The following is a 25,244-nucleotide window of genomic DNA, read 5'->3' as shown; positions in this document are numbered from 1 at the left end:
GTTATTTGCCCTTGAGTACAAACCTGACTTCCTCACTATTTAATTCTGTTATACTTCACTTATTTTAATTTATTTTATTGGATTCTTTTTTTTTTTTTTTTTGGCATTAAAAAGAAACATTTATGAGTCTAAAATTTTTATTCTTAAAAGACATGGGATTCTGTTGTGTCTACTAGAAAATTATTTTGCTATGCTTAGCTCCCTTTAGCTATGTTGGGAAAAGTATTCTACTTCTAAACTTACCACTGTTTAGATGCTGTCATCTTTAAGCCTCCCCTCTCTGTTCTTGTCTGAGCAGTTTGGAATCAAGACTATGTTGGAGACAGAAGAGGGAATCCTGCTGCTGGTGAGAGCCATGGATCCTGCTGTCCCCAACATGATGATCGATGCAGCTAAGCTGCTCTCTGCTCTCTGCATCCTACCACAGCCAGAGGACATGTATGTGACTGGAATTATTTCTTTTCTCCATTTTCTTTTTGTACCCTTTAATCTAGTGAACACTGTGAATTTTAATGGTTAAGAAAGATTCCTAAGTGACAGAAGCTGTCCTGAGTGTACCACTGGCGTAGCAGGATATCTCCCACATATCCATTAATGTCTACATTCTCCAGAACAAGGGTTTATTTTTACGTGTTTTTTTTTTTTAATTTATTTTTTAATTAAGTAATATAATGTTATTTTTAAAATTCAAACAATATAGAAGTATATAAAGCAAAATTTAGCAACCTCATCCCTTCACCAAATCCTACTCTGCATGGGTAACCACTGTTAATGGCTTGGTATAGTCTCATACATCTCTTTGTAAGCGTAGACAAACATATTGCATTTCCTTGATTCTAAAACATTGTCTGCTGCCCCAAAGGTGGAATCTTAGGACTAAGAATATTCATGCCTACATAACCAATAAGATGCATGTATAGGATAGATTTTTATTTTTGTGGCGGGGTTTATTTTAACAAAAGTTGAATACCATACATTCTTTTTCTTTCTTTTAAATTTTTTAATATAAGTTTTTCTTTTTGTGTTGTGTTTTTCATTTGTTTCTTTTTAACAGATCTTGAACATTCTTCTCTGTCAATACTTATCTTTAGTACCTCTTTAATATTCCACAGTATGTATGTCCGGTAATTTATTTAACAATTCCCTATTGCTAGACTTTTAGCTTGACTCTTAGACTTTTTTCAGCAGATTGTGACCCCTACTCTAGGTGATAAAAGAATTTTTCACTATTACAAATTATGCTATAATGAACATACTTGTACATATATTCTTTCACACTTACCCATTTATGTTGGATAGATTTCTAGAAGGGGGCCATATGTTATATGCATTAAAAATAGATTGGTACTGTTAAATGCCCCTCCAAAAGTACCAGTTTATATTTCCTAGAACAGAGGTCTTAATTTGGTATCCATGGATAGGAGTCTCAGGGTGAGTTTTAGGGAGAGCCTTTTTTCTGAAGAGATGGTCCTTACCTTTCAGCAGATTCTGACCATTGCTGTAGTGATGAGAAGAATAATGTGAGAAATCTGGAGCTCTGATAAAGTTCTGTTTCCTAACTGGTCTCTGGCCTGTGTCAGAACACTTGGGTAGTTCTCTCCCTTTCCTTTTTCCTGGGCAGGAATGAAAGGGTCTTGGAGGCAATGACAGAAAGAGCTGAGATGGATGAGGTGGAACGTTTCCAACCACTGTTGGATGGATTAAAAAATGGAACCTCTATTGCACTCAAGGCATGTATATCCCCCAAAACTGGGCTTAAGTATAGAATTCCAAGATGGAAAGGCTTTGCTTCATTTTATCTTACTAGAACACATGGAGTGGATCCCAAATATGTTTTATATTTCAGAATCCATTCTGAAGGGAAAATTACTATCCTTATCTCCAAGAAGGCATAGAAAGAACTTTCTCTCATTATCAGATGGAAAAAAAGGCATTATATCTCTCTACAAGCCAGAAACCAAGGCCTATAACAAAGTATACCATCAAATCCTTGGAATTGTTTAGACTTCTGAGCTCTCCAGACCTGGACTCAAACCAAGCAGCAATGCTCTAATAGAAAGTCATGCTTGTAGTTTTTGTATTGCATCTTCTAGGTATATTTGGGGGCTTTAAAATGTGTGTAAAGAGAATGGAATCTTGATCTCTAGGAATTAGCCTTTACATAGCTGCTAAATTTTCTTATTTTAGGTGGGATGCCTACAGCTGATCAATGCCCTCATCACGCCAGCTGAAGAACTTGACTTCCGAGTTCACATCCGAAGTGAATTGATGCGCTTAGGGTTGCATCAGATGTTACAGGTGAGATACAACACTTCATTAGAAAGGCTGGGCTGATTCCTTGCTGCTCTTATAGCCCCAGTCATTCCTGGGATAACTCTGGTTTTCAATCCAAAAACCAGATTAAAAGGTTTGGGTTTCTAGCCGTATAGATCCCCTGACTCTTCTACTTTCAACATTGACAGGACCTTCGAGAGATTGAAAATGATGATATGAGAGTGCAACTAAATGTGTTTGATGAACAAGGGGAAGAAGATTCCTATGACCTGAAAGGACGACTGGATGACATTCGCATGGAGATGGAATATCCTTTCACTGACTGGGTTCAAGACAGAGGAGACATTTATTGCATTCAGTTGCAGATTCCTGTATGGTACGGTGTGGTGGGTGATGACTTTGAACAGGGCATCAGGTTTTGTGTCTTCTCAATTGGGAAAGCATATGCTTTTTTTATTACTGTGGACCTTATTTACCTTAGCATGGACCAGAGAAGTCAGTAAAGATGGTCTGAGGGTTGCTTAGCATGGAAGCAGCCATCAAAATTAGTATAGACTTTCTGGAACTTGATAGTTAGCTTCCTAACCTTATCAGCTTTACTAACCAGATATAGAGTGGAATTTTGGAGAACATTTTCAATTCAGGGATGTATGTGTCTCTGAGACTGACAGAGGGAGTGATTTTGTTACCTATTGATATTTTCCACAAGTGCTTTGAAGCAGTTATATTTTAATTTCTGTTTGCTGTTTGATCTTCAAGTCGAGTATTAGGAATCTTCTTTCTCTGTGTATAGTACCACACAACTCACTGGTCCCTTGGCCAAAGGAAGTTTATAAAGCTTAAAGTTGCTGATGATGTTTATAGGAGGGACAGTTGTTAGAGTAGAAGGGGATTGTGCTACTTTCCATAGCTTCTCCAAGAGTTGGGCAAGCTACCTGTCAAACATAGTTTCTAAATATATACTTTCCTTAGCCCTTTTCCCTTTTCCACTGACTTCAGTGAAGTCTTTCAGATTCTCTTAAACACAGTGAAGGATTCAAAGGCAGAGCCACACTTCCTGTCCATCCTGCAGCACCTACTCTTGGTCCGGAATGACTATGAGGCCAGGTAAGATGAAGTTTTGAATTTGAGCCTAAATAGAGCAAAATTCTTCAATTCAAAAATTGTTCTGTACCAGAGAAAAGAAACGATAAAGATCAAGGATTAGAGTTAATTTATAGTTGCGGGTATAAAAGGAGTTGTCAGTTGTCCCTTTAATCCAATTGTTGTGGTTTGCTAAAGCTGCCAAAATGCAATATACCAGAAATAAATTGGCTTTTACAATGGGGGTTTATTAGTTCACAAATTTACAGTTCTAAGGCCATAAAAATGTCCAAATTAAGGCATCAACAAGAGGATACCTTCACTGAATAAAGGCCGATGGTGTCTGGGGTTCTTCTGTCACATGGGAAGGCACATGGATGGAATATGCTGGTCCTGTCCCGGGTTTAGCTTCTGGTTTCTGTGACTTTCTCCAAAATGTCTTTGGGCTTCTATCTTAGTGTCTCTGGGCTTCTGTTTTAGCTTCGCTCTTAGCTTCTCCCAGAGGCCAACTCTGGATTACATCTTCTATACAAAATGTCTCTCTTAACTTCTGTCTTAGCTTCTCCCGGGGGCAAAATTCTGAATTTCATCTCTTGGCTTAGCATTTCCAAATGTCTTTCTCCAGATGTTTGGGTCTGTGTCAGCTCTGAGCTCTCTCTCCCCCTTTGAGCTCAAAGGATGCCAGTAAACTAATTAAGACCCACCTTGAATGGGCGGGATCACATATCCATGGAAATAATCTGGTTGAAAGATCCCACCCTTAATAGGTTGCCCCCACAAGAGTGGATTAAAAGAACATAGACTTCTATAGGGTACATAACAGATTCAAACCAGCACACAAACTAAAAGGGATCTTTATGTAAAAGGTCAGAAAGTTTATAAGGTGAGATGGCCTTCCTCTTTTGGGGTGGGGTGAAGATGATGACAAAGGGAGATGGCAGTTTAAAAAATTCTTCCTAGTTGCCTGGAAGTGAAGATGCAGCAATAGTGCTATTCACAGAAAGAGTTAAGTCTGTATTTTTAGATGGGGAAGGATTGGCACTAGGAGGTAGGTGGCAGGGATTTTCGATTATCTGGAGTAGATGGTGTAGCTGGTATGGAAGAGGGAGATTTCTTAGTGTGGCAGTGATACTTCTGTTAACTTTACAAAAAGGTATTTTCTAGAATGCTTACCTTCAGGTCCCTCTCTTACTGTCAAAGCAGCTAGTTTTTCTTGATCCTGAATACTTGAAAAAATTATGTTTTGGTTTTCCCTTTGATAACCCTGTTTTATTTCTTCTGTAGACCACAGTACTATAAGTTGATTGAAGAATGTATTTCCCAGATAGTTCTGCACAAAAATGGGGCTGATCCTGACTTCAAGTGCCGACACCTCCAGATTGATATTGAAGGATTGATTGGTAAGCATACTCTTCTATCTGGATCCTTGAAACATTGCTTCTAATTTTCATTTTGCATCTGTTTTTCAGCAAAAAGTTCAGAGAAGGTATGTTTCCAGTCCCCAGGTATTTCCATTTTTGCCCTTAACTGGGTCATAACAAACGTCTGTGCTAGGAATATACAGGCTTTTAGTTTATTTTTACATAAATTCATAAGCCTGTACGTACCACCCCACCTTTTGCAGGAATTTAAACTATTATCTGTGACTTCTTCTGGTCTCAGAAAGTCTTACATATCTCTTGTTGGCTTTCTTGGAGCCACGCAGCATGAGGGTCTTACTACATAACAAGCACCCAGGAATTATATATTGAATATAATTGAAAGTTCCAGGTGTTTTTCTAGTGCAGAACATTAACAAGAATAATAAAAATAATCCAAAGTTCAAAAGACTCCCCTTTAGTTATATCGAACGACTTAGGTAGTGAGCGGTAAATGCAGAGACAGCTGTTGAGCTTTACTCACTGACTCTTCTCATTCTCTTCAGATCAGATGATTGATAAAACGAAGGTAGAGAAATCTGAAGCCAAAGCTACAGAGCTGGAAAAAAAGGTGTGTGTGAGAGATCAAAAAATTTGTTTGGGGTCTATTTGTTCTTCCTTTGTCTAAGAATTAGGTTATGATCTTTCTAACATATGAGACAGTTATCACTTTGGTATTTTGAAAGCATTTAGCACACAATAGTAGTTCCTAGGAGAAAATCTTTCTGGTATAGTTAGAGAGAAGGTGATACGAATTTAACTATGAGGAGGTAGTGGTGGGCTTGCACAGTTCTTGGGCCCCTGCACAGGACAGGAAAGACAGGTGATACTCTTAAATGATAGTGATGGCACTCCCAGGTTTGCTTGGCAACTCAGGCCTCTTATCCCCAGAACAATAGGAACTAGAATATGTCTGAAGTTTGCATTCATTTTCTCTTAGGTTATTAAGGACTCCTATTGTGGTTGATAGGTTCTTGGTCTTGAATTCTCTTAGGACTGCACCACCATGGCTCTCCTGGTTAAATGTCTTAAAACCTCAAATTTTTTACTCTTAACTCCCAAAGTAGGGAAGGGCATGGAAATGATCCCTCTCCTTTAACCTTGATATTAAGTTAAAATCATGGTGCTCTCTTTTTCCCATATTGCCTGAGCTGTGGGTAGGAGAGCTCTAAAGATCAAGCACAGAACAGTAAATAATAGGGAATAAGATGTATATTTCTTACTTGAGATGGCAAGCTTGCTGGAAGCGTGATTCTTTTCTTCTGTAGCTGGACTCAGAGTTAACAGCCCGACATGAGCTACAGGTGGAAATGAAAAAGATGGAAAGTGATTTTGAGCAGAAGCTCCAGGATCTTCGGGGAGAGAAGGAAACATTGGATACTGAAAAGCAGCAGATTACCACAGAGAAACAGGACCTAGAAGCAGAGGTGTCTAAGCTCACAGGAGAGGTAATTGCTGAGTAATGAAGGCAATGATCAGCAGCTCAGGGTGAGCATGTGTTGAAATAGGAGTCAGTCATCTCACTCTTAGGCAGGGTTCAGCTACTAATAGATGAATCCTATTAGATTTTGCGTATTTTAAAAATCACTTACTACATGTTTTTTTGTGTGTGTTTTGTTTTGTTTTTTGGTTTTATTTAGGGGGAGGGTAATACATATGATAAAAAATTTGGGGAATACAGAAAAATATAAAGAACAAAATGAGTCGCAGTACCAGAAATAAAGATAATAGTCTTATAATTAAGTTTAGGAGTAAAGACTAAATAAACCATTCATAAATTGACTAATTTTCTTTTATTTTAGTTGTCTCCAGATAGATTTATCCCCATGCACTTTCTCTGCAGTTATAAATATTTACATGATCTGTGGTATCTGATTAACTTGATCACTTTTGCATTATATAATTACCTGTATAGCACATAATTTAATTATATAATGAGTTCATTTTATTTACTTGAAAAGGGAGAGTTTGACATTAGGGCTGAATTGTCTTTTTTTCTTCGTTAAACTTTTTATTTTGAAATAATTCAGACTTACAGGACAGTTGTAAAAATAATACAAACCCCACACAAGGAATTCCAACATACCCCACCAATTTTGACATATTACCACATTTGCTGTTTCTTTCCTCTCCCCTCCCCTGCCCTTCTTCCCTTCCTTGTCTTTCTGTTTTTCTGAACATTTGTAAGTAGGTTGCACACATCATGGTCCTTGAACATAAAGTTGTCTTTTTAATGCAAAGCAAGCTGAACTAAAAACATGGTGATCTAAATTCTAGCTGCAGCTCTGCCACTAAATAACAGTGTGACTTTAGATGGATCATTAGATCTATGTGACTCCTCTCAGTCACTTCATCTGTAAAATGAGAGGTTTGAATACAGTAATTTGTTAGGTCCCTTCCAGCCCCAGTAGTCCCTGAAATAGGGTGAGAAGTGCTCACACTGATGTTCTTTCCTTCTGTAGGTTGCCAAGCTGTCAAAGGAACTAGAAGATGCCAAGAAAGAAGTGGTTTCTCTCTCTGCTGCAGTTACTGCTGTGGTTCCTCCCATTACCAGCAGTGCTTCGGTTCCCCCTGCCCCTCCTTTACCAGAAGGTGTTAGCATACAACCCCCACCTCCTCTTCCTGAGAGTAGTGCCATTCCTCCTCCACCACCACCTCCTCCTCTGCCTGGGGGTGTTTGCATCCCCCCACCCCCTCCTTTGCCTGGTAGTGTTTGCATCCCCCCACCCCCTCCTTTGCCTGGGGATGCTGGCATCCCTGCTCCTTTGCCTGGGAGTGCTGGCATCCCCCCACCCCCTCCTTTGCCTGGGAGTGCTGGCATCCCCACACCCCCTCCTTTGCCTGGGTATACTGGCATCCCCCCACCACCTCCCTTGCCTGGGGGTGCTTGTATTCCCACAGCCCCTCCTTTGCCTGGGTGTGCCAGCATCCCCCCACCTCCTCCCCTGCCTGGTGCTGCTGGCATCCTCCCACCTCCTCCTCCCTTGCCTGGAGGACCAGGAATGCCACCTCCCCCTCCCCCTTTTCCTGGTGGTCCTGGAATTCCTCCACCTCCTCCTGGGATGGGTATGCCTCCACCTCCTCCCTTTGGATTTGGAGTTCCTGCAGCCCCAGTTCTGCCATTTGGATTAACCCCAAAGAAGCTTTATAAGCCAGAGGTACAGCTCCGAAGGCCAAACTGGTCCAAGGTGAGAGTTTCTATCCACTTCCTCATTAATAGATCTTGGAAACCACTTCAGTTTCCCATTTTGTACTTTGTGCATGGGTAGGCGTCCCTTCCTATGGCTCACATCTGTCTGTCTTCAGGTTCCATTCAGGCTTATGAACAAATAGCAGAAATTTATTGGACGTCTCCTATGGGCCAGACACACTAGGAGTTATTACTTAATGAGTATAGAGTTTCTTTTGGGGGTGATGAAGAAGTCTTGGTAATGGGAGGTGGTAAGAGTAGCACAACATTGTGACTGTAACACCACTAACATGTACACTTAAAAATGGTAAAAATGGCATATTTTGGCATATATATATATATAAACACAATTTTTTAATCCCTGAAAACTGATTAAGAAGTAAAAGAGGTGGCTGGTTGGTTAATAGCTATGTCATACTAGAATAAGGCTAACCTAAGATACAGAGAATAGCTATGCTCTTTGTGATGGGATTAGAGATGATGCTTCCAGGTTGTTTATTGGTAATTACTCAAGAACTAGATAAATTATGCTACTTATCTTCCTTCTAACCTCAAATCCCCTTATTTCAGAAGTACTAAGGCTTTATTTTAAATCTTCCCTTTCTACCACATCACATTTTTCTCATCAGTTTGGCTAATTGCATCAAATTTGTTTATTTTACGGACAAACCCACAAGCCCCTTTAATTTGGTTTCTGGAAGCAAAAGGTTGACTCAGAATCACGGGGATCTTAAACATATAATGGGAACAATAGCATGCAAGCATGGCCTGTGTTACTCCAACACTTGGTGGGGAGGGTGATGATGATTTTTGGATTAGCACAATTATCAATAAATTGCAGATTGGTGAAATGGCTATTATCATTGTGTGTTACCGTGCTACTAATACTCAGAGAAAAGGCAAAAAAAAATTTTTTTAAATCCACTAACTTAATGATAAATTTAGGTTTTGTGTCTCCCCATTCTTCCCTTCCCCTGGCCCTTGGTAACCTCTAACCAACTTTATGTGTCTATGAATGTTTATTCTAGAGTTTCATGTAAGTGGAATTACATGGTATTTGTAGATTTATTCATGTTGTAGCATGCATCAGAACATCATTCCTTTTTATGGCTGAATAATATTCCACTGGTTGCATATAGCACATTTTGTTTTTCCATTCATCTGTTGTTGGACACTTGGGTTGCTTCTACTTCTTGGTAATTATGAATAATACTGCTATGAAAATTGGTATACAGATATCTGTCTCAGTCCCTGCTTTCAATTCTTTTGGGTGTATACCTAGCAGTGGAATTGCTGGGTCATGTAGTAATTCTATTTTTAACTTTTTGAGGAACCACCACACTGTTTTCCCATGCCAGCTGCACCATTTAAATTTCTACCAACAGAGTACAAGGGTTCCAGTTTATCCACATCCTCACCAATGCTTATTTTCCTTTTTTTTAAATAAGAGCCATCCTTGTAGGTATGAAATAGTATCTCACTGAAGTTTTCATTTTCAGTTTAGTAACCCTTATCACCTTACCTATATCCACAGTTTGTTGCTGAGGACCTCTCCCAGGACTGCTTCTGGACAAAAGTGAAGGAGGACCGCTTTGAGAACAACGATCTCTTTGCCAAACTTACCCTTACCTTCTCTTCCCAGACCAAGAGTGAGTACCTTCCTCTTTCATGCAAAGGGCTAGTCTAGAGCTTAGAGTATCTTTTAAGTGGATTTCCTGTTCCCTTCCCTTCTCTGGGTGAGGGTGGAAAGAGAATGTTGGGTGGAAGAGTGATGAGTTTTCCCATTAGGAAGAAAATAAGATGTTTTCATATTCTGAGGATACCAGGGTTGGGAAAAAGAACTGTTGCATCTAAGTATTTTATATCAGTGTAACTTGGGGGGGTATGAGATGACGGTGACAGCTTGGGGGGATATGAGATGAAGGTGACAGAAGCTCAGGCAGGGCCCATTTTGATGATGCTCTTAACTGAACTCCAACACTGCCTTCAGTGCCTGTCTCCAGACCCAGGTACTTAATTAAAAAGAGTTGGACAGAATCTTAACAGGTCAGGTGGCTGAGTGAATGTCTGTAATAACAAAAGAACCATGTGTGATTCTGTTTCTTTTTTTCATTTCTTTCCAATATCTGATGCTTTCTCCTTCCTGGCCTTTTGTTCCTACAGCTTCCAAAGGTAAGAATACAGAAGAGCCTTTTAATTGGGTCTCCTGAATGTTAGAGAAAGGAATGAAACATGTAATTTCTCTTTAGAAAACTGAAACTGGAGATTGGGGAATGATTGCACTTTTTAAGGTTTCTGGAGTCCAGGAGGACCAGTAAGTAGCTATGGTGTTAACCAACAGGGGAGAAAGTTATTTGAAGTTTAAATTGATGCTACCACACACTTGTTCTTTCTTTGGAAAGGGAAGGGCAACTTTAGTAATAACACCGTTATATTATTACCTTATGTTTGTATTTTCCAAGTGAGGTAGGCAGGATGTGTGGTACCTCCATTCTGTGGCATATAGAGACTCTGAGCAGTTAGGTAACTTGCCCAAGGTTATATGGCTAGATCCAGGTGTCTTGACTTGCGGTCCATGTTTTTTATATAATTACTTGCTTTTCTGCTTCATATTTCCCCCCTTTATTTTAGGAGAGCTGGTCTATTCTGCCCTCTTCTTTCTTCACTTCCTAATTCTTGTGGTTTTGTGCTGCCTTGTGATGATGGGGCATTTGTAATTATTTCCCTTAAGAGATACAATTATGTACCTAATGACAATTATAACCTAATAATTCAATATTTCCATCTTCTTCTGGCATCTTTGTTTTCTTTAGAAGCCTGTTATGACTCTAGTAATAAAAATTAGGTACAATTTTGGAACATTCCCTTTCCCCAACCCATTTTTAAAGGCAATCATATGTTGTTGTTGTTTTTCCCCTTAAGTGATCTGATGGAACCAAGCCATACTCTATTGCAGTAAGAAGCTTAACAGATTGCTGGGTACCTCTCATGGCCCCTAGAAATTGGGTATGCATCATATATCTAGGAGGATAACATCACAGTGCTCAGGCCTGTCCTGTTGCTCTAGCATGTAAGGCAAATGGCCTTTTCTTCTAAGAGAATTGTTACCTTCCATCCATCCACTTAAATTGTCACCTTCCAGCCCATCCCTTGGTTAAAATTACTTAATATTCCTGCAGTGTAATAAAGACTAATAGATAGTGAGAAATTAATTCTTAATCTGTAAATTCACAGAATCTATCCCTGTGCTGGCCTTTAGCATAAGTCTCTTTCTTACAGCTGGTCTCTGCTCTGAGTGCCACTACAAATATACACTGATGGGGCCCCTTTTCCTCCTTTCTCTCAGCCAGTCCTTCTTTTATCTTGTTCATTTGTATTCCTATTGTTTTTAGTGGGATTTTTCTGCAGTTTAGTGGTCTTCTTGCTATTATATTCCCATTATGAATTGGCATATAGTATTTTAAAAATACCCAAGCAGGACTTTCTCCTCTTTAATTTTCAACAATGCAATAACCAAACTTTGTAATGCTCCATCAGCTCTCACCTTCTGCTCAGGAAACTGTTTTCCAGTCATTGAAGATTCTAACTTTCCAGGAGCTTTGACTTTTTTTTCCCTCTTAGAATCTGTATCTTATTCTGAAAAGAATAACTATGAATTAATCAGTTTAGTTTAGTGGCGGTGTTGCTTTTCATATGATAATAATCACCAGTAGATTGCTGCTATCAGTGAAAGAAATTTCTAATTGATCTTAACAATTTTTTAGTTTTAGTTAGGACTTTCAGGTATTATATTGGCACATTGTCTTAATTTACCAGTCTGTTAAGAAGCACTAGAGAAGATGTTCTAGAAAATTATAACATCATGAGCATTTTCCAGACATCTTAAATCTTCATTAATTTAAGAAATTTCTGGGAGAGATTCTTCCTCTGTCAAATATAGTCATAAGTACTTACTGTTTGCCCAATTCTTTTTTTTTTTTTTTTTTTTTTACAGTAAAATTGACTTATTTCCCCTTGGTGTCCATTTCTAGGAAGGTAAACACATGTATGAATTCATGTAACCACCATTACCATCAAGATACAGAACAGTTCCATCACCCCCAGAAAACACCCTTATGCTTTTCTTTTATAGAGACTCCCTCCCTTCATGTATAATACCTGCAACAACTGAACTATTTTCTATAAGTATAGTTCTGTCTTTTCAAGAGTCATATATGTTTACCCATTTCTTAATTATCTGCAGCACTCAGATAGAAGATACCTTTCTGCTTCTTGTCAGCCATGATACATCTATATATCCTTTCAAAGATTTCCCCCAAGGAACAAACACCTCCCTTTTAAAACAGTATTTCTTCTTTGGATTCTTGGTGTTTTATTGGCTCCAGTGTTGTCTGAATTACTTCCTTTTCTATGTTTCCCTGCTTTCTTTCCCTTTAAATTACTCTGTAAATTTATGGTCACCCGAGAGCTATTTGATTGTCAGGGTTTGTTTTAATGTGTCTCTCTTGGGGACAAAATAGTTGCCTTGATATCTTTTGTACAGGTATCCTGTAGCAGGTGAAAGTGCTGCATATGGATGCAGTGCCATGTGTAACACTTGTGATTTGGGTAACCAACTGACCCCTGCCTTTCCTGAAGCAGTCTCTAGACACTGTTGGTTCTTAGGCTGACAAACTCAATACAGACTGTTCCCAAGTGGCTCCCTTCTTCCTTACAACATGCCCAAAAAGGAATACGTTAGTAGAAAATCTTTTGGTTTCTTAGTTAGCATTTAGGTTTTTATTACATAAGGAATTTCAAGCTTTTGAAACTTCAGAGGTGAGGACCCAGATCTTAGTATGAAAGCAAGGTTCACTTTGATTCCAGTGCTTTAAACATCTTTAGTATAACATTTCAGAAAAGGCCTTTTATCCATAGTCTTTGATTAAATTAGGTAACCAGTTTTAGTTACCAAATCTCTCATTCATAATCTTAATATTAACGATAAAGTACTCATTACTACTCTGTAAATATCCCATCTTCCAAATGAAGAACTAGAGACATAGGTTAAATAACTCTTTCAAAGCCATGTAATAAGTTCCAGAGCCAGGATATAGATTCCAGACTCTTTGAGTCCAAAGTTCCTGCTCTAGCCCTCTGCTTCCCAGAAGTGTCTCTGTGTGCCCTAAGAGCCTCTCAAAGCTTAGACCTGGATAAAAGCTGAAAGAAGGAGATATGCTGACTCTATCAACTTCATTCATTCTAGTACAGATGTCCTTGAATTGGCAGTGACTCCTAGAGTACCAAAAAGGATTAGGAAAATAAGGATATACTGGATATTCAGGGTTGGAGAAGAAGAGGCATGTGCTGACCATAGTGTCTTCAGCAAAATGAACCCAATTGGATTAGAAGTTCAGTAGAAGTCCTGCTTAAATGATTTCACTCAGTAGTTTGCCTTTCTTGATGAGGAAGTTATTTGGACACTTGGTTTTCATCATATTGCACTATTTCCTCTCTTGCTTGCTAAACACAATTCTCTGCTATTTGTTGAAATGCCTATATCTCCCTATATTTTATCGATTTTCCCAACCGTCCTTATACCTACTGGCTTTTCTTGAAATGGGCATTACAGAAAATACCTGCCTTCTATAGTCAAAGCTCTCCAGCCACTGCTTCATCGAGGTTCAGATGTGTGCTTCTTTATTGAGATGAGCTAAGAGAGAGGAACTGGTCCTGAAATTTTTACTACATGTTTTATGTGTTTTGTTTTTTTTTTTAACAGAAGTTGTGGGTTTGCAAAAAAAGACCATGCATAAAATACAGGGTTCCCATGTACCACCTTATTATGAACCTTGCCATTGGTGTTGTACATTTGTTACCATTGATGAAACCATATTTTATAATTGTACTATTAATGTAGTCCTTAGTTTAACTGAGGGTTCACTGTTTGTGCTGTGCAGGTCCATGGATTTTTTTTTTTTTTTTTTTTTAATTTTAGTCTAATAACATTTATGCAATCTAAAATTTCCAGCTTTTAACCACATTCAAATATGTTATTCAAAAGTATGAAATGCTTCACAAATTTGTATGTCATCCTTGTGCAGAGGCCATGCTCATCTTCTCCATACCATTCCAATTTTAGTATATGTGCTGCCAGAGCAAGCACATCTCCTGCACATTTTTTGTTTCTTAAGGATGGTCTCTTGTTTCTGAATGCTCGGTTTCCTATAAATCAAGAATTTACTTAGTTGATTTATTCCCTGCTGGGAGGAATAATATTTTTTCCAACTTCTAGTCTTGATCAGCAAGGAGTCCTTTATCGTGCTCTCTTTGTTAAAATTGCTTCTTGAACTCCTTGGGAACATGTTCAATAGATAAATTTCATTTTACCTCGTAGAAGCATTTTCATCACTGTGGTTGCCTCAGAGCTTTATTGTAGGTACAAATAACTAGGTTTTCATTCTGCTTTCTTTCTCTTACTCTCTTTTATTGGTGACATTATCTAATTTAAAATATCACCTCTTGAAATGTAGGGTTTTGAGTGATAACCGATGTCCTAAGTACACTGACTTTTCTTTTCAGGTTCCTTCTTTCCTTCCAGAAACCTTTAGACTCATCAGATCCAAAAGATCCTTAGTAGGTGTGCAGTGACAATATATAGCATTAGAGGTGCTTTATGGGAACTATTTATATCAGAACAGTTCTCTAAGTGGTTAACAGCAGTAATTTAGAGAAAACTCTGGCTTTAAAGTAAGGTCTCAACCAAGAGCTGAGAATTTTATGTATGTATAAAACAGTATTCTGGTTAAAATTTGACTGTGGGTCCTGATACCATGGCTTGTGTTATTGTCCCAGAAATCAGAACTGTTGTCAACAACAGTTAGATTTACCTGTCTGCAGCTCCCCAAAGCTTTCTTAACTGAAGCTTCAGGCTTCAGCAGGAGCCAATTATGGGGAAACAATCGCCTTTCCCTAAAAGGATCCTAGAGTCTTTTTCCTTTTCCCTGTGGTCCTCTTCTGTCCACTAGGTGGCACCTACCCAGTTGGATCTTTATTAGGAAATGTCCTATTGCATCTTCATAGCTTCTGCAGCTTTAACCTTTAGAAACAAGATTTTGTAAGAGCTTTGCCTTGTTCAGTGAGTCTCTTGGCAGGAAGATGTTCTTTCCCTTGGTTCTATCAGTTCCTCACTCTTAAGTGTATAGAATAAGGACCAGAGGTACTATTCAAGGGAACATTTGTTGGGATTGTGATCTTTTAATTACTAGCTTTTTTGGATTTTGAATAGGGTCAGGCTATTAGTACAAAGCAGTTAGGAAGTTCTATAATATTAAATAGTACTCCATTGAAGTTTAAAACATAAATCTGTCCCTATCACCTGGGATTACAAGGAGTCCTGCACATGGAATTAGTACCACACCTCCTCTAGGTTGTCATCTCTCATCATTAGGGGTAAAAAGAAAAAAAAAAAGAGCCTTCTTACGTACTCCTCTACACTCCCAACCTTGTCATCGCTATCGGCCTTGAATTCGCTGGATCTAATATTATGCCATTTATCTGGGTTTTTGTTACTCACCATAGGAAGCCCTAGATTCCCAGGTCACTCTTCAGCTCCCATACTCTAATCCTGTTGTATATCTCCTATTCTGTCTCCTTCTCCCACCCTTCCTAGGCTCCTGAAACAGGTCCATTGTGCCCTCTGGAATTCATAGTCCATTATCAGCAAAATCTCCATATACTCAACTTGTACTTGTGCTAACAGCAATCTGGCTTTTCCTTGACAAACTGCTTTTCTTCTTGCCCTCTCATGGAGTTGCTTTTTAACCCCCATAGACCTCTTTGTTCTTTGTTGTTGTGGGTTTCTCTCTTTGTTATTCATTGCCTCTTTCAGATCATTCTACATTTCTACATTTCTCTGCCCTAAAAACCCCCAATTTTATGGCATCAAATTATGTGACCCAATACCTCTCTTTGTGTTATCATCTACTAATACCCCAAGTTATTCCTCCTCATTTCTTGACCATTTTAGCTCCTGGCTTATGGCTCCTCTCTCTAATACTATTGTTTTGATTCTTAGCAATTTCTATATATGCAGAAATGTTCCTTTTAATATTTTGACCTCACAGTTTCTTGATTTTTTTCTTTTCCAGTGATTGTGTCCTCTACCCTATCTCACCCATTCCCTACTGTGGTCAAAACAATAACTGCACCCCTTCCATGATCTTAGTTATACTGTTCACTTCCTATCTTTTTAGCTTACTCTCTACCCTGACCCAAAAATCCTTCAACCCTACTGGGACCTCTAGTCCATTTATCCTACTACCTTTTTCCTGTCCTTCAGCCCCTTGATGACTTCACTGTCTTCCTCAGATAAAATTCCATGGGTTAATTATTATAATAATCATTCCTTTGTTTTTATTTTTCCCTTTCCTCCCTCTCATTTCATCATCCTTGATTAGCAAAACCAGAATCCTGGTTAAGTCCATCTCTCCATCCACCTTGTACCTGGAGCTCTGCAGTTGAACATGGCTAGAGAAAAAATGTACAGCCAGCCTGGCTTGATACACTTCTTCAGCTGATTTTTAGGACAGCAAACTCTCTTATTTTTCTCCTACCTCACTGGATCTCTTTCTTCTGTTTCACTTTGGAGATGTTGCCTGGCCCTGGGTGCTACCAGGCAATAATATCTTAAACATCTCCAGTCCATTCAGTTTTCTACTCTTCTAGATGATTATTTCACACTTTTTTTTTCCTCCAGGGCCAGCTCCTCTTCCCCCATCCTGATTCTCACTTGAGGATGTTTTCTTCCTACTTCACTGAGAAAATTAAAGTAATCAGAAGAGAACATCCATAGACATCCTCCATCACATTAAACCACTTTCTCTGTTTTCCTCCCTGTTACCATGGCCCTGTGTAAAGCGAGGTCCTGGACTACAATGATGTGCTCATTTCAACAAATGTATAGGAAACAATGAAAATATAAAGTAAAAAAATCTCCCCCTCCCCACCCTCCAGAGTCACCATCGTTAACGACTTAGATTATGTTTTTCCATCCTTTTGTATGCATATGTTATTCTAGTAAAGGAGTGGGCAGATCCTTTTCTCCCTTCATCCAGGTGAGGAAATGTGGGAAATTTTCAAATAGAGTCTTACTGGAAAATTAAAAGATAAAATTATAGAAATGTGAGGGTATACACACATTTGATAATGCAATCTGTGTAATCCTATTTTGCTTTTTCTTAACATGATATATTTCAGCATCTTTCAATGTCCTTTTATATAGATCTTCCTCAGACTTTAGTGGGTAACTTGTGTTCGGTCATATGAATAATATAAATGTATAAAACTAATCCCTTATTGAGGATTTGTTCCCATTTTTTATATTACAAGCAATTCTGCAGGAAAAATCTTTATACATTTATCTCTGTATACTTGTATTTCTTTATAGTAAATTCTTAAAGATAAAATTTCTGGGTCCAACTTGCTAGGTGTAGGATTTTACAACTTTATACTTTTACCAATAATAGGAAATTATTTGTCTTAATGTCTGATAGGAGAAAAGTGATATCTTGTTTTAATCTGACCACTAATGAGATTGCCTTAAGGGATTTTCTTTCATATCTTGACTCTTTCCTGATCTGTAAAATGAGATAGATTAACCTGAAGATAGATATCTTTCAGTTCCAAACTTCTGATTTTGTTCCCTTTTTCCTCTTCATTTTCCTAGCATAACCTCCTTTGGTTTTTTAAGTTATCTCAAACTCTTCTTTAGTTTTGACAGGTTTTTAAGTGCTTATTTTGCTTTTTTTTGGTCTGAGTTTCATTCTCTTATTCTGTGTATCAAGGGTCAGGCATTGGGAATTGCTGCTTGCTTACAACCAATGTTTGGGGGTATAGAGCTAAATTTGTGCAAAACTTTAGAATGTTTATATGAAGGCTGCTGATGTAGTTTCCTTGGAAACTGGTGGAGATTTAAGAGAGGGTGTCATCAGATAAAGATAATTAAACTTTGATTCTTCCTAAACTGGAGGAATTTGATACATTTTATCTGCAGCAGTGTATTCTTTTTACCACCAGATGGCACATGGAACTCTTCTGTTTTAGATGTGTCATTGTTACGTTTGGTAGTGATGCAGTCACGTTAGAGAGAGGCAGCCTTCCTTGTTTTCAAATACAAACTGCTTGGTATGCTGCCCTCTACTGGTCAGGAAATGCGTTTGGAGGACTGACCATCAATAAAATTAAAAGACAGGAAGGTCTAGCCTGTTTTCTTCCAAAAGAATATTGTCTCATTGCAGCTATGCAGCTAGTATTTTATAGGAGCAAATCAGTGTTCTTTTGGGGGTCTAGAGGCTGGAGAATGTTTTTGTTGTTTTGTCTGATAGTTTCATGGAAGCATAGCCTTCTTTTTAGAGAGCTTTAAAGAGAGAATTATATTTTAGTATACTTGTCTTACTAGCATGGTAGTTCATTATATATACATTTGCAACCCCATTATATATATATTAATAATCCCATTTCGTTTCCATTTCTGCTAAAGCGTTGCTTGTAGCATGCACATAATAGAACCCACCCAGTAATTATATACTGACATCTAACCAGAGATACTATACTGAATTTATTTTCTTCAGGGAGTTCCTCTGGCCTACCTTGGATGGAATCTGCTGGTACAGAACAGTTTTTACAGTCTACTCTGTGTCATTAATATTTGTTAACTCCTAATCATCCCAAGATAATTCCAGTTTTAAAGTCTATTTTTAGCCATTCACACTTTCCTGTGCCTGCATTTCTATTCTGGACAAACACAGATTGAAACTACATCTTTAAAACCCATTATCTGCAGGTTCTAGATTTGATTTTTGACAAAACATTCTTTTAAATGCCATTGTCTGAGACTTAGACCATCTAACAGGGGAATCAGTATTGCTCAAACTTTTGTCAGTCAGTTCTTGTACTTAAATGTCTATTTCTGAAAGTAGTTCTTAAACTTTAATGTGCATAAGAATTATATGAGGAGCTGTTAAATGTATAAATTCCTGGGTTCCACCTTCAGAGAGTCTAAGTTACAAGGACTGTATAAGGGTACATTTTTAACAAGCACCTCATGTGATTTTGTTTTAGATATACTAAACAGCTTGATTCATTCCTTCAGTTTTTATTTCTTTTTCCATTTTCTGCTCTCTTTCTTGCTACTTGCTGCTCAGTCTAGAAGCTTTCTATTTTTTCTCTTGATAGCATTATGATGTCCCTGAGTAGGTATTGTTCAGGTATTATTCCTATTCTTCTGGAACTCATATGAGAGTAATTAGGAAACAATTTAACATTTTTTATAAACTTAACATTTTGGAAAATGGAGGTTACATTGTTGGTACTTGTTTTTACAAATTATTTTCTTTTCTATATTTGCCCTCTTTCCAGCCAGGACTTGACACATATCTTATAAGGATGTTTTGAAGAAGGATTTGAAGTTCTTTGGGGTCAGTGAAATAAATGGGAGCCACTTAGAAACCAACTCATCTGGAGAGGATGAATGGGAGGCAGAGTTCTTAGAGATCTCTCAGGCTTGTGCAACAAAGATGGAATTGTGAGAAACCGGAGGAAATCAGGGATCAGGATGAGGAGTGTTACAGCTGGATAGACATAACTTTTGTTCATGTTTGCTTATTTTCTCAGCATGGAGACCTGGAGATGGCAGGAATCAGAAATGTGTTTAGGAAGAGAGAGGAATGGGATCTTTGGGAAATGTGGAAACAGAACTAGGCTTTGAAATAAGCAGGAGAGGGACCCAGTGCTCTTTGGCTACATATCCAAGCCTAGAACTGCACCCTCAAGGAAAATGCACTGTTGTGAAGATCCCTTGATCTTACCCACTTTGGAAATTGTTGGATCAAAAATGACTTTTCTGCTGATGGTGGATAAGTCTCCCTCCAAACATAAGGTTGTAGACCGGCTAGTTTGCAGGGTATACTGAGCATATTTCCACAGAATGTTTTCTCTGGGACTTTTCTTTCTGCTTCTCTATTATCCATTTTTTAAATAGTTAAAACAGGTAGTTCAGAAGTCAAGACAGTATTTAAAAGTCTCATTCCCACCCTACTATTCATCCATCCCACTTTCCTCCCTCTTACATCCTCTAGATGAAACCATTTTTTATGTTTCTTGATTATCATTTCAAAATTGGGTGTTTTTTTATTTTATGCAACTGTAAGCAAATATTAGATTCTTGTCTCCTTACTCCTTATCAAAAGGTAGCATACTGTCTATAGTGTTCAATGCCTTGTTTTTATATCCTGGAGATCTTTCTTGTCAAAACATAGAGATCTTCCTCACTAAAAAAAATCCTAATGTTTCAGTAAGTGTAGATCACTTTTATAATGAACATGAGGATACAAGGGAAAAATACAGTGATGAAATAATCTTTCCTTTTTTTTTTTTCTGAAATAGTAGCCACAATCACCCATTTGATCTCACTGCATCTTAGCTTACATATATATATACTTTTGTTCTCCCTGCACACTCTTTTATGTAACAATGGACTGAAGAGTTAGTTACCCACACCAATTCTATGAATGTATAGCAACTCAAACTCTAGCCTTACGACTTTTATGATATGAGGAAGAGAAGGTTGAAAAGTCCTGCTGGGACCTTTCAGACCTCCAGCTACTTCACTGGAGCATTGTACTCCTGGACAGGAACAGAATTTTATATCACTAGCATGGGGCACTACTCCTTAATGGGTTATGGTCTTAAAGGAAAGGGTGGCATACCTCATTTTTTCTTGCTTCCATCTCAGTTTTTGTCATGGGCATTGCTCTAGAACCTAGTGCCCTGTAACTGTTCCCAGTTTTAGAACTCTAGACCATTGGCTTTGGAGCAACATAAAAGAATGCTCATGTATGTTGTTAGGTGGAAAAAGCAGGAAACATTATATAGATCCTTATAACAAATTTTTTTTTTAACAGAAAAAATGCAGAAGTAAAAGATTGAAAGGGAATATACTTATGTATATTTTAACTTATGTTAGAGATTTTGTTAGGGTGCTAGATTTTTTCCCTCAAATTTTTTATAATGTGGTTATATTATTGTTATAATGGGAAGGACAGAAAGGCTAAAAAGAAATTTGCCAGTGTCCAGGATGCTTGGAGGGGGGTTTCTAGAAGTACTTGGACCTAATATGTTAATCTCTGCAAAGCTGAGTGCTATATCCAGTTCTGCAGAGCAGGTTCTAGCATCCTCTGCTCCATTAGCCTGCTTTAAGATTTACTGTCTCTCTTTGAAAATTCAGATTAGAATATAAAAAACTCTTTGTTCTTCTCTAAATCCCCTTGGGCAAGGGAACCCCAGTTATATAACAGAAGAGGATTAGTAACCCCATTTCTGCAAAATGGTATGGAACCATTCTTCTCTCCTCACCAATAATCCCAGCTCTTGTTCTAAAAGTCAGTGGTTTTTTCTTTTGGCTCAATTACATTAGAAGATAAGGAACCTCTTCTCTGTGTGCTTTTGTGGGTTTTTAATTCCCCTTGGCAAGAGAAACTGCTAAAATCCCCTCAGGAAGAGTGTCCCTTTTTTTCCCTGTCCTGATTGCATTTTTCTTTTCAGCCACGGAGTGAGCGCAGTTGAGCTATTTTGGCTCAGATTCCAGATTGTGAGGTCAGAGACAGGGATTGGAGGAGAGTATCAGGTGACTTTCAGTAACAGTGACGATGGTCTTGCCCTCGTCCCCACCCCTACTCTCCCCCTCTTTCTCCACCCTTTCCTGGCTTCCACCTCAGGAACAAAGAAGGGAAAAAAACAGCAGTATGACGAAAACCAGCAGCTGCATTGGCAGAATTAAGCTGGGGGCAGGGTATTTGCTCCATCTGTTCTCTTTGTTGTGCTTTTACCCTGTTGCCTCCACTCCTGACCCTAAATAAAATAGAGAAGATTTCTGGGATCCTTTCTTACAGAGAATGGCTTAGAAATCTGCACTTTACTCAGTATTTAGGTGGCGTGCATGAGACTGAACAGATTAAAACTGCTCCGAGCACCCAGAGAAAGATGAAGGTACTTTGCCTTCTCATTTCATCTTATTCATAAATACCTATTTAATGTCAGATGTTGGGCTAGAGGCTTATCACATATTATATCTAATTATTATTAAAACAGTGCTGCCTAGTAGATTTCACTTTATAACTGAGAAATCATATGAATTTAACTGAGAATGTCCTTGACTTTATTAAAATCTCATAGCAAGTAAATACAAAAGGCAGCATTTGAGCCCGGATCTGTTCAGCTCAGAATTCAGCACTTGGTGAAAAGGAGAGGCAAGAGGGAAGGCATGTTCAGAGAAACCTGAGGTGTCTACTTTTAGGGTCTGTGTCATGGCACTTGTGCCAGTGTCCCTTGCTTTTTAGCAGTGCTTTTCACCTGATTTCTGCAACAAATAAATTCCAAAGGAAAAAATGAGATGGAAAGGATCATATAGATTAAAAGATAATTTAAAAATATGTCATCCAGTTGCAGTGTATACCTCATTTAGATCTTGATTCATACAAACTGTATAAAACATTTGACAGTTGAAATAACTGGAAATTGATGTGATAATGGATTGTGGTTAATTTTTTAAGTCATTATCTTTTACAGATATATATTGAAATAATTGCAGTTAGAAGTATATGATGTCTGGGATTTAGAAGTGGGTGGGACATAGGTGAAACAGAATTGGCCATGGGTTGATAATTGTTCAAGCTGGATGATGGAGATTCATTGTTTTAGATTCTATTTTTGTATATATTTTTCCCCATAATAAAACATTTTTTAAGAAGGGAAACAAGCTTTATTCCTAGTTCCTTATTTTGATGATTTTTCTCCTGTCCTCCAGCCCTATCATTCCCTTGCAGAAACTGATCCTGTCTCTGCTGACATATCCCAGTCCTTGCTTAGGGCAGTGTCTGTCCTTCCAGTCCCTACCCACCTGCATCTCTGAAGTAGAGCACTTCTTCGCACACCCTTATTGAGTCATCATCCTGGGTGTGCTGGGAATTATCTGTGAGAAATTCAATGACTGTATTGTCTGAATGATCAAATGCTTTGTGGACTGCTCAGATTTCTAATGCTGCTTTTTAGCCACCCTTTCAGACTTCCATCTTCCCCCTCCTTTTAACTCTTAGCACTTGGTTCTTGTAGCTTTGTTCTTTGTCTGGCTTTGATCTTGTACTTCAAGTTTACCCTTTTCTGCCAATTTGCCTCTATCTTTCTTTATGGCTTACATATCCATAACATTATAGTTCTGTGGTATTTAGCAGATGGGTGTTTGTTTTGACCAGAAGGTCAGTGATGGGAATTTGGTTACTTCTGGTCAGGAATAAGTGCTATTCAGTTTGCATGCTCTCTGTTTTTCCCTCTACAAATGGCTTTGAGGTGCTTAATTCTTCCCTCATATATGTTACAGCTATGAAGAATGTAAACTAGAAATCCTCCATGTGGGCAACTTCTCACATTAGCACATTCAAGTACCTTCTTTTCCCAGAATCAGTGAGTTTGTACAGAGCTTGGTAGACATGGCTTATTGTATCATTGGTGGACTTGGTAATTCCATAGCTGTGTTATCCTCACAGGAAGTTTGCTGTTATTTCTCAGGGATCTTACTAAGTGTTCTTTATCTTTCAGATATGTTTGAGTGATCTAGGACTCTAACACAAGACCCTTTTTTTTTTTTTTTTTTTTTTTCTCAGAGAGAACTATAGTGGTACCAGAGTCCACCCTTTTTTGTGATTCCGTGCTCATGTGTGTATGCTGCCATTATCTCCCATTAGGGCCTTAAAAAACTCCAGTTTTTGTGCTGCCTCACTTAAATAGTGGAACTCATTAAGGACTTGGATCCCCAGATTTTTCAAGATGTTTCTGCTTTTTTCCATGTGTTTTCTTTTAGTCATAAGGTACTTGGCTTACTCAAGGAAGGTGTAGCATAAGATTAGGGAGGGTGTTTCCTGCAGAAAAAATGCCATGGGCTTCATCTTGATGGAGCAGATAGTGTTGCGGTCCTGAATGAGTGAATGAGAATTAAGGTTGGGTGGAGTTTGCTCAGCCTGAGCCTGTCATCCCAGTGTATGTAACAGGCTTTAGAGCCAGTCTGTGTTCTCTACAGTATTTCCCCAAAGTCCTTTTTCCCACTGCACTTACTCCCACCTGCAGTGCTTAAGAACTTAGTTTCCAGGATGTCAGGCAATTCCCCACTCCTCCATTTCCTGTTTGTGTACTTCATTGAGACAAATCTGCAACAGGATTTCCTGGGGAAGTGATGGTCATAGCTGTTGGACCTCAGGGCCATTAGCTCATTAACTAAAGTTGGGGGATACTGTACTCTAGAAGGGCCTCCCTTCCTTTAACTGATACTAATTTTAACCAAGCAGTCACTAGGCCTCTGGGCTGCTGACTTGATGCCTTGACTCTCCTCTGTCTTCAGAGATTAAAAATAATTTCCCCTTCTTATGCCTTAATTTCTACTCTTTAAATTTTAGGGTTCAACACAGATATCGAGAATCTTGACAAAATTAACCTGGACTCTGTAGAATTGTTTCTTTTGACATACGGAAATAGTAAAGCAAGAAAAATAAGGTCCCTGTGTTGGACAGCAGGGGGTGCCCTTTCCCTTCGCTTTACTGCCTGGCACTCCCTACTGCATTCAGCCATTTTAGACAGATTGTTTTTGCTCCCTAGCTAACTCCATTTTGTGTTTGTGACGCAGGAAAAAAAGAGTTTGGCAAGGGAGGAGGAGTCTGGTTGGGGGAGGAAGTGAGACAGGCCAAGGCACGGCTGCAGACTCCTCCACTCAGCAGTTGCTCATCAGGGACATACCTTGCTGCAGGCTGCCTGCACCCTGAGAAGCAAGTCCTTGCTCGCTGAGCAAAGAACGAAGTGATGTTTGGCTGCTGGACACCTCCTAATAGTAACAGGATGCTGGCTTTTGAGAAAGCAGTCAGAGCACCCCTTCTCCTTCCTCTAGACTCTTAGCTTGGGTTTAGGTCGACTTTACTATATGGCAATATTTAGGATGATACTCAGAATTATACAATCAGCTACATATAAAAGATACCCTTTTCCCTCAGTTGTCCAGAAGAATCAGATGCCCAAATGACTCCAGGCAAACAGTCTGACTGAAAAAAAAGAAAATAAAATTTTTATTATGGAAAATGTAACAAAAACAAAAGCATACACGTATGTAATATATATCTATACAGAGAGAATAGTATCATCAACACCCATGTGTCTATCATCCAGTTTAAAAACTTATGAGCTGGCCAGTCTTTTTCATACAA

The 25,244-nt window shown here is 38.5% G+C and overlaps 1 protein-coding gene and 1 non-coding gene across 4 annotated transcripts in view; one reads left to right on the top strand and one right to left on the bottom strand.

The window, feature by feature from the left end:
- DIAPH1 (diaphanous related formin 1) overlaps positions 1 to 25,244 on the top strand; it is a 107,041-nt gene that overhangs the window by 33,727 nt on the left and 48,070 nt on the right. For all 3 annotated transcript variants that reach the window (XM_037802236.1, XM_037802237.1, XM_037802238.1), the window contains 11 exons: positions 299 to 438; positions 1,622 to 1,730; positions 2,188 to 2,298; positions 2,463 to 2,581; positions 3,265 to 3,381; positions 4,642 to 4,757; positions 5,282 to 5,346; positions 6,044 to 6,223; positions 7,238 to 7,963; positions 9,500 to 9,614; positions 10,129 to 10,137. In XM_037802236.1, the coding sequence (XP_037658164.1) occupies positions 299 to 438; positions 1,622 to 1,730; positions 2,188 to 2,298; positions 2,463 to 2,581; positions 3,265 to 3,381; positions 4,642 to 4,757; positions 5,282 to 5,346; positions 6,044 to 6,223; positions 7,238 to 7,963; positions 9,500 to 9,614; positions 10,129 to 10,137 (1,807 nt within the window). The remainder of the gene's footprint in view (positions 1 to 298; positions 439 to 1,621; positions 1,731 to 2,187; positions 2,299 to 2,462; positions 2,582 to 3,264; positions 3,382 to 4,641; positions 4,758 to 5,281; positions 5,347 to 6,043; positions 6,224 to 7,237; positions 7,964 to 9,499; positions 9,615 to 10,128; positions 10,138 to 25,244) is intronic.
- LOC119508630 lies at positions 14,004 to 14,110 on the bottom strand. The gene has a single exon (XR_005211531.1). It is a non-coding gene; the product is annotated as a U6 spliceosomal RNA (small nuclear RNA).

The sequence above is a fragment of the Choloepus didactylus genome, chromosome 13, assembly GCF_015220235.1.
Source record: "Choloepus didactylus isolate mChoDid1 chromosome 13, mChoDid1.pri, whole genome shotgun sequence".
Classification (NCBI taxonomy): domain Eukaryota; kingdom Metazoa; phylum Chordata; class Mammalia; order Pilosa; family Megalonychidae; genus Choloepus; species Choloepus didactylus.
Note: the sequence above shows the minus strand (reverse complement) of the source record. Positions and strands in the feature narration are given on the sequence as shown.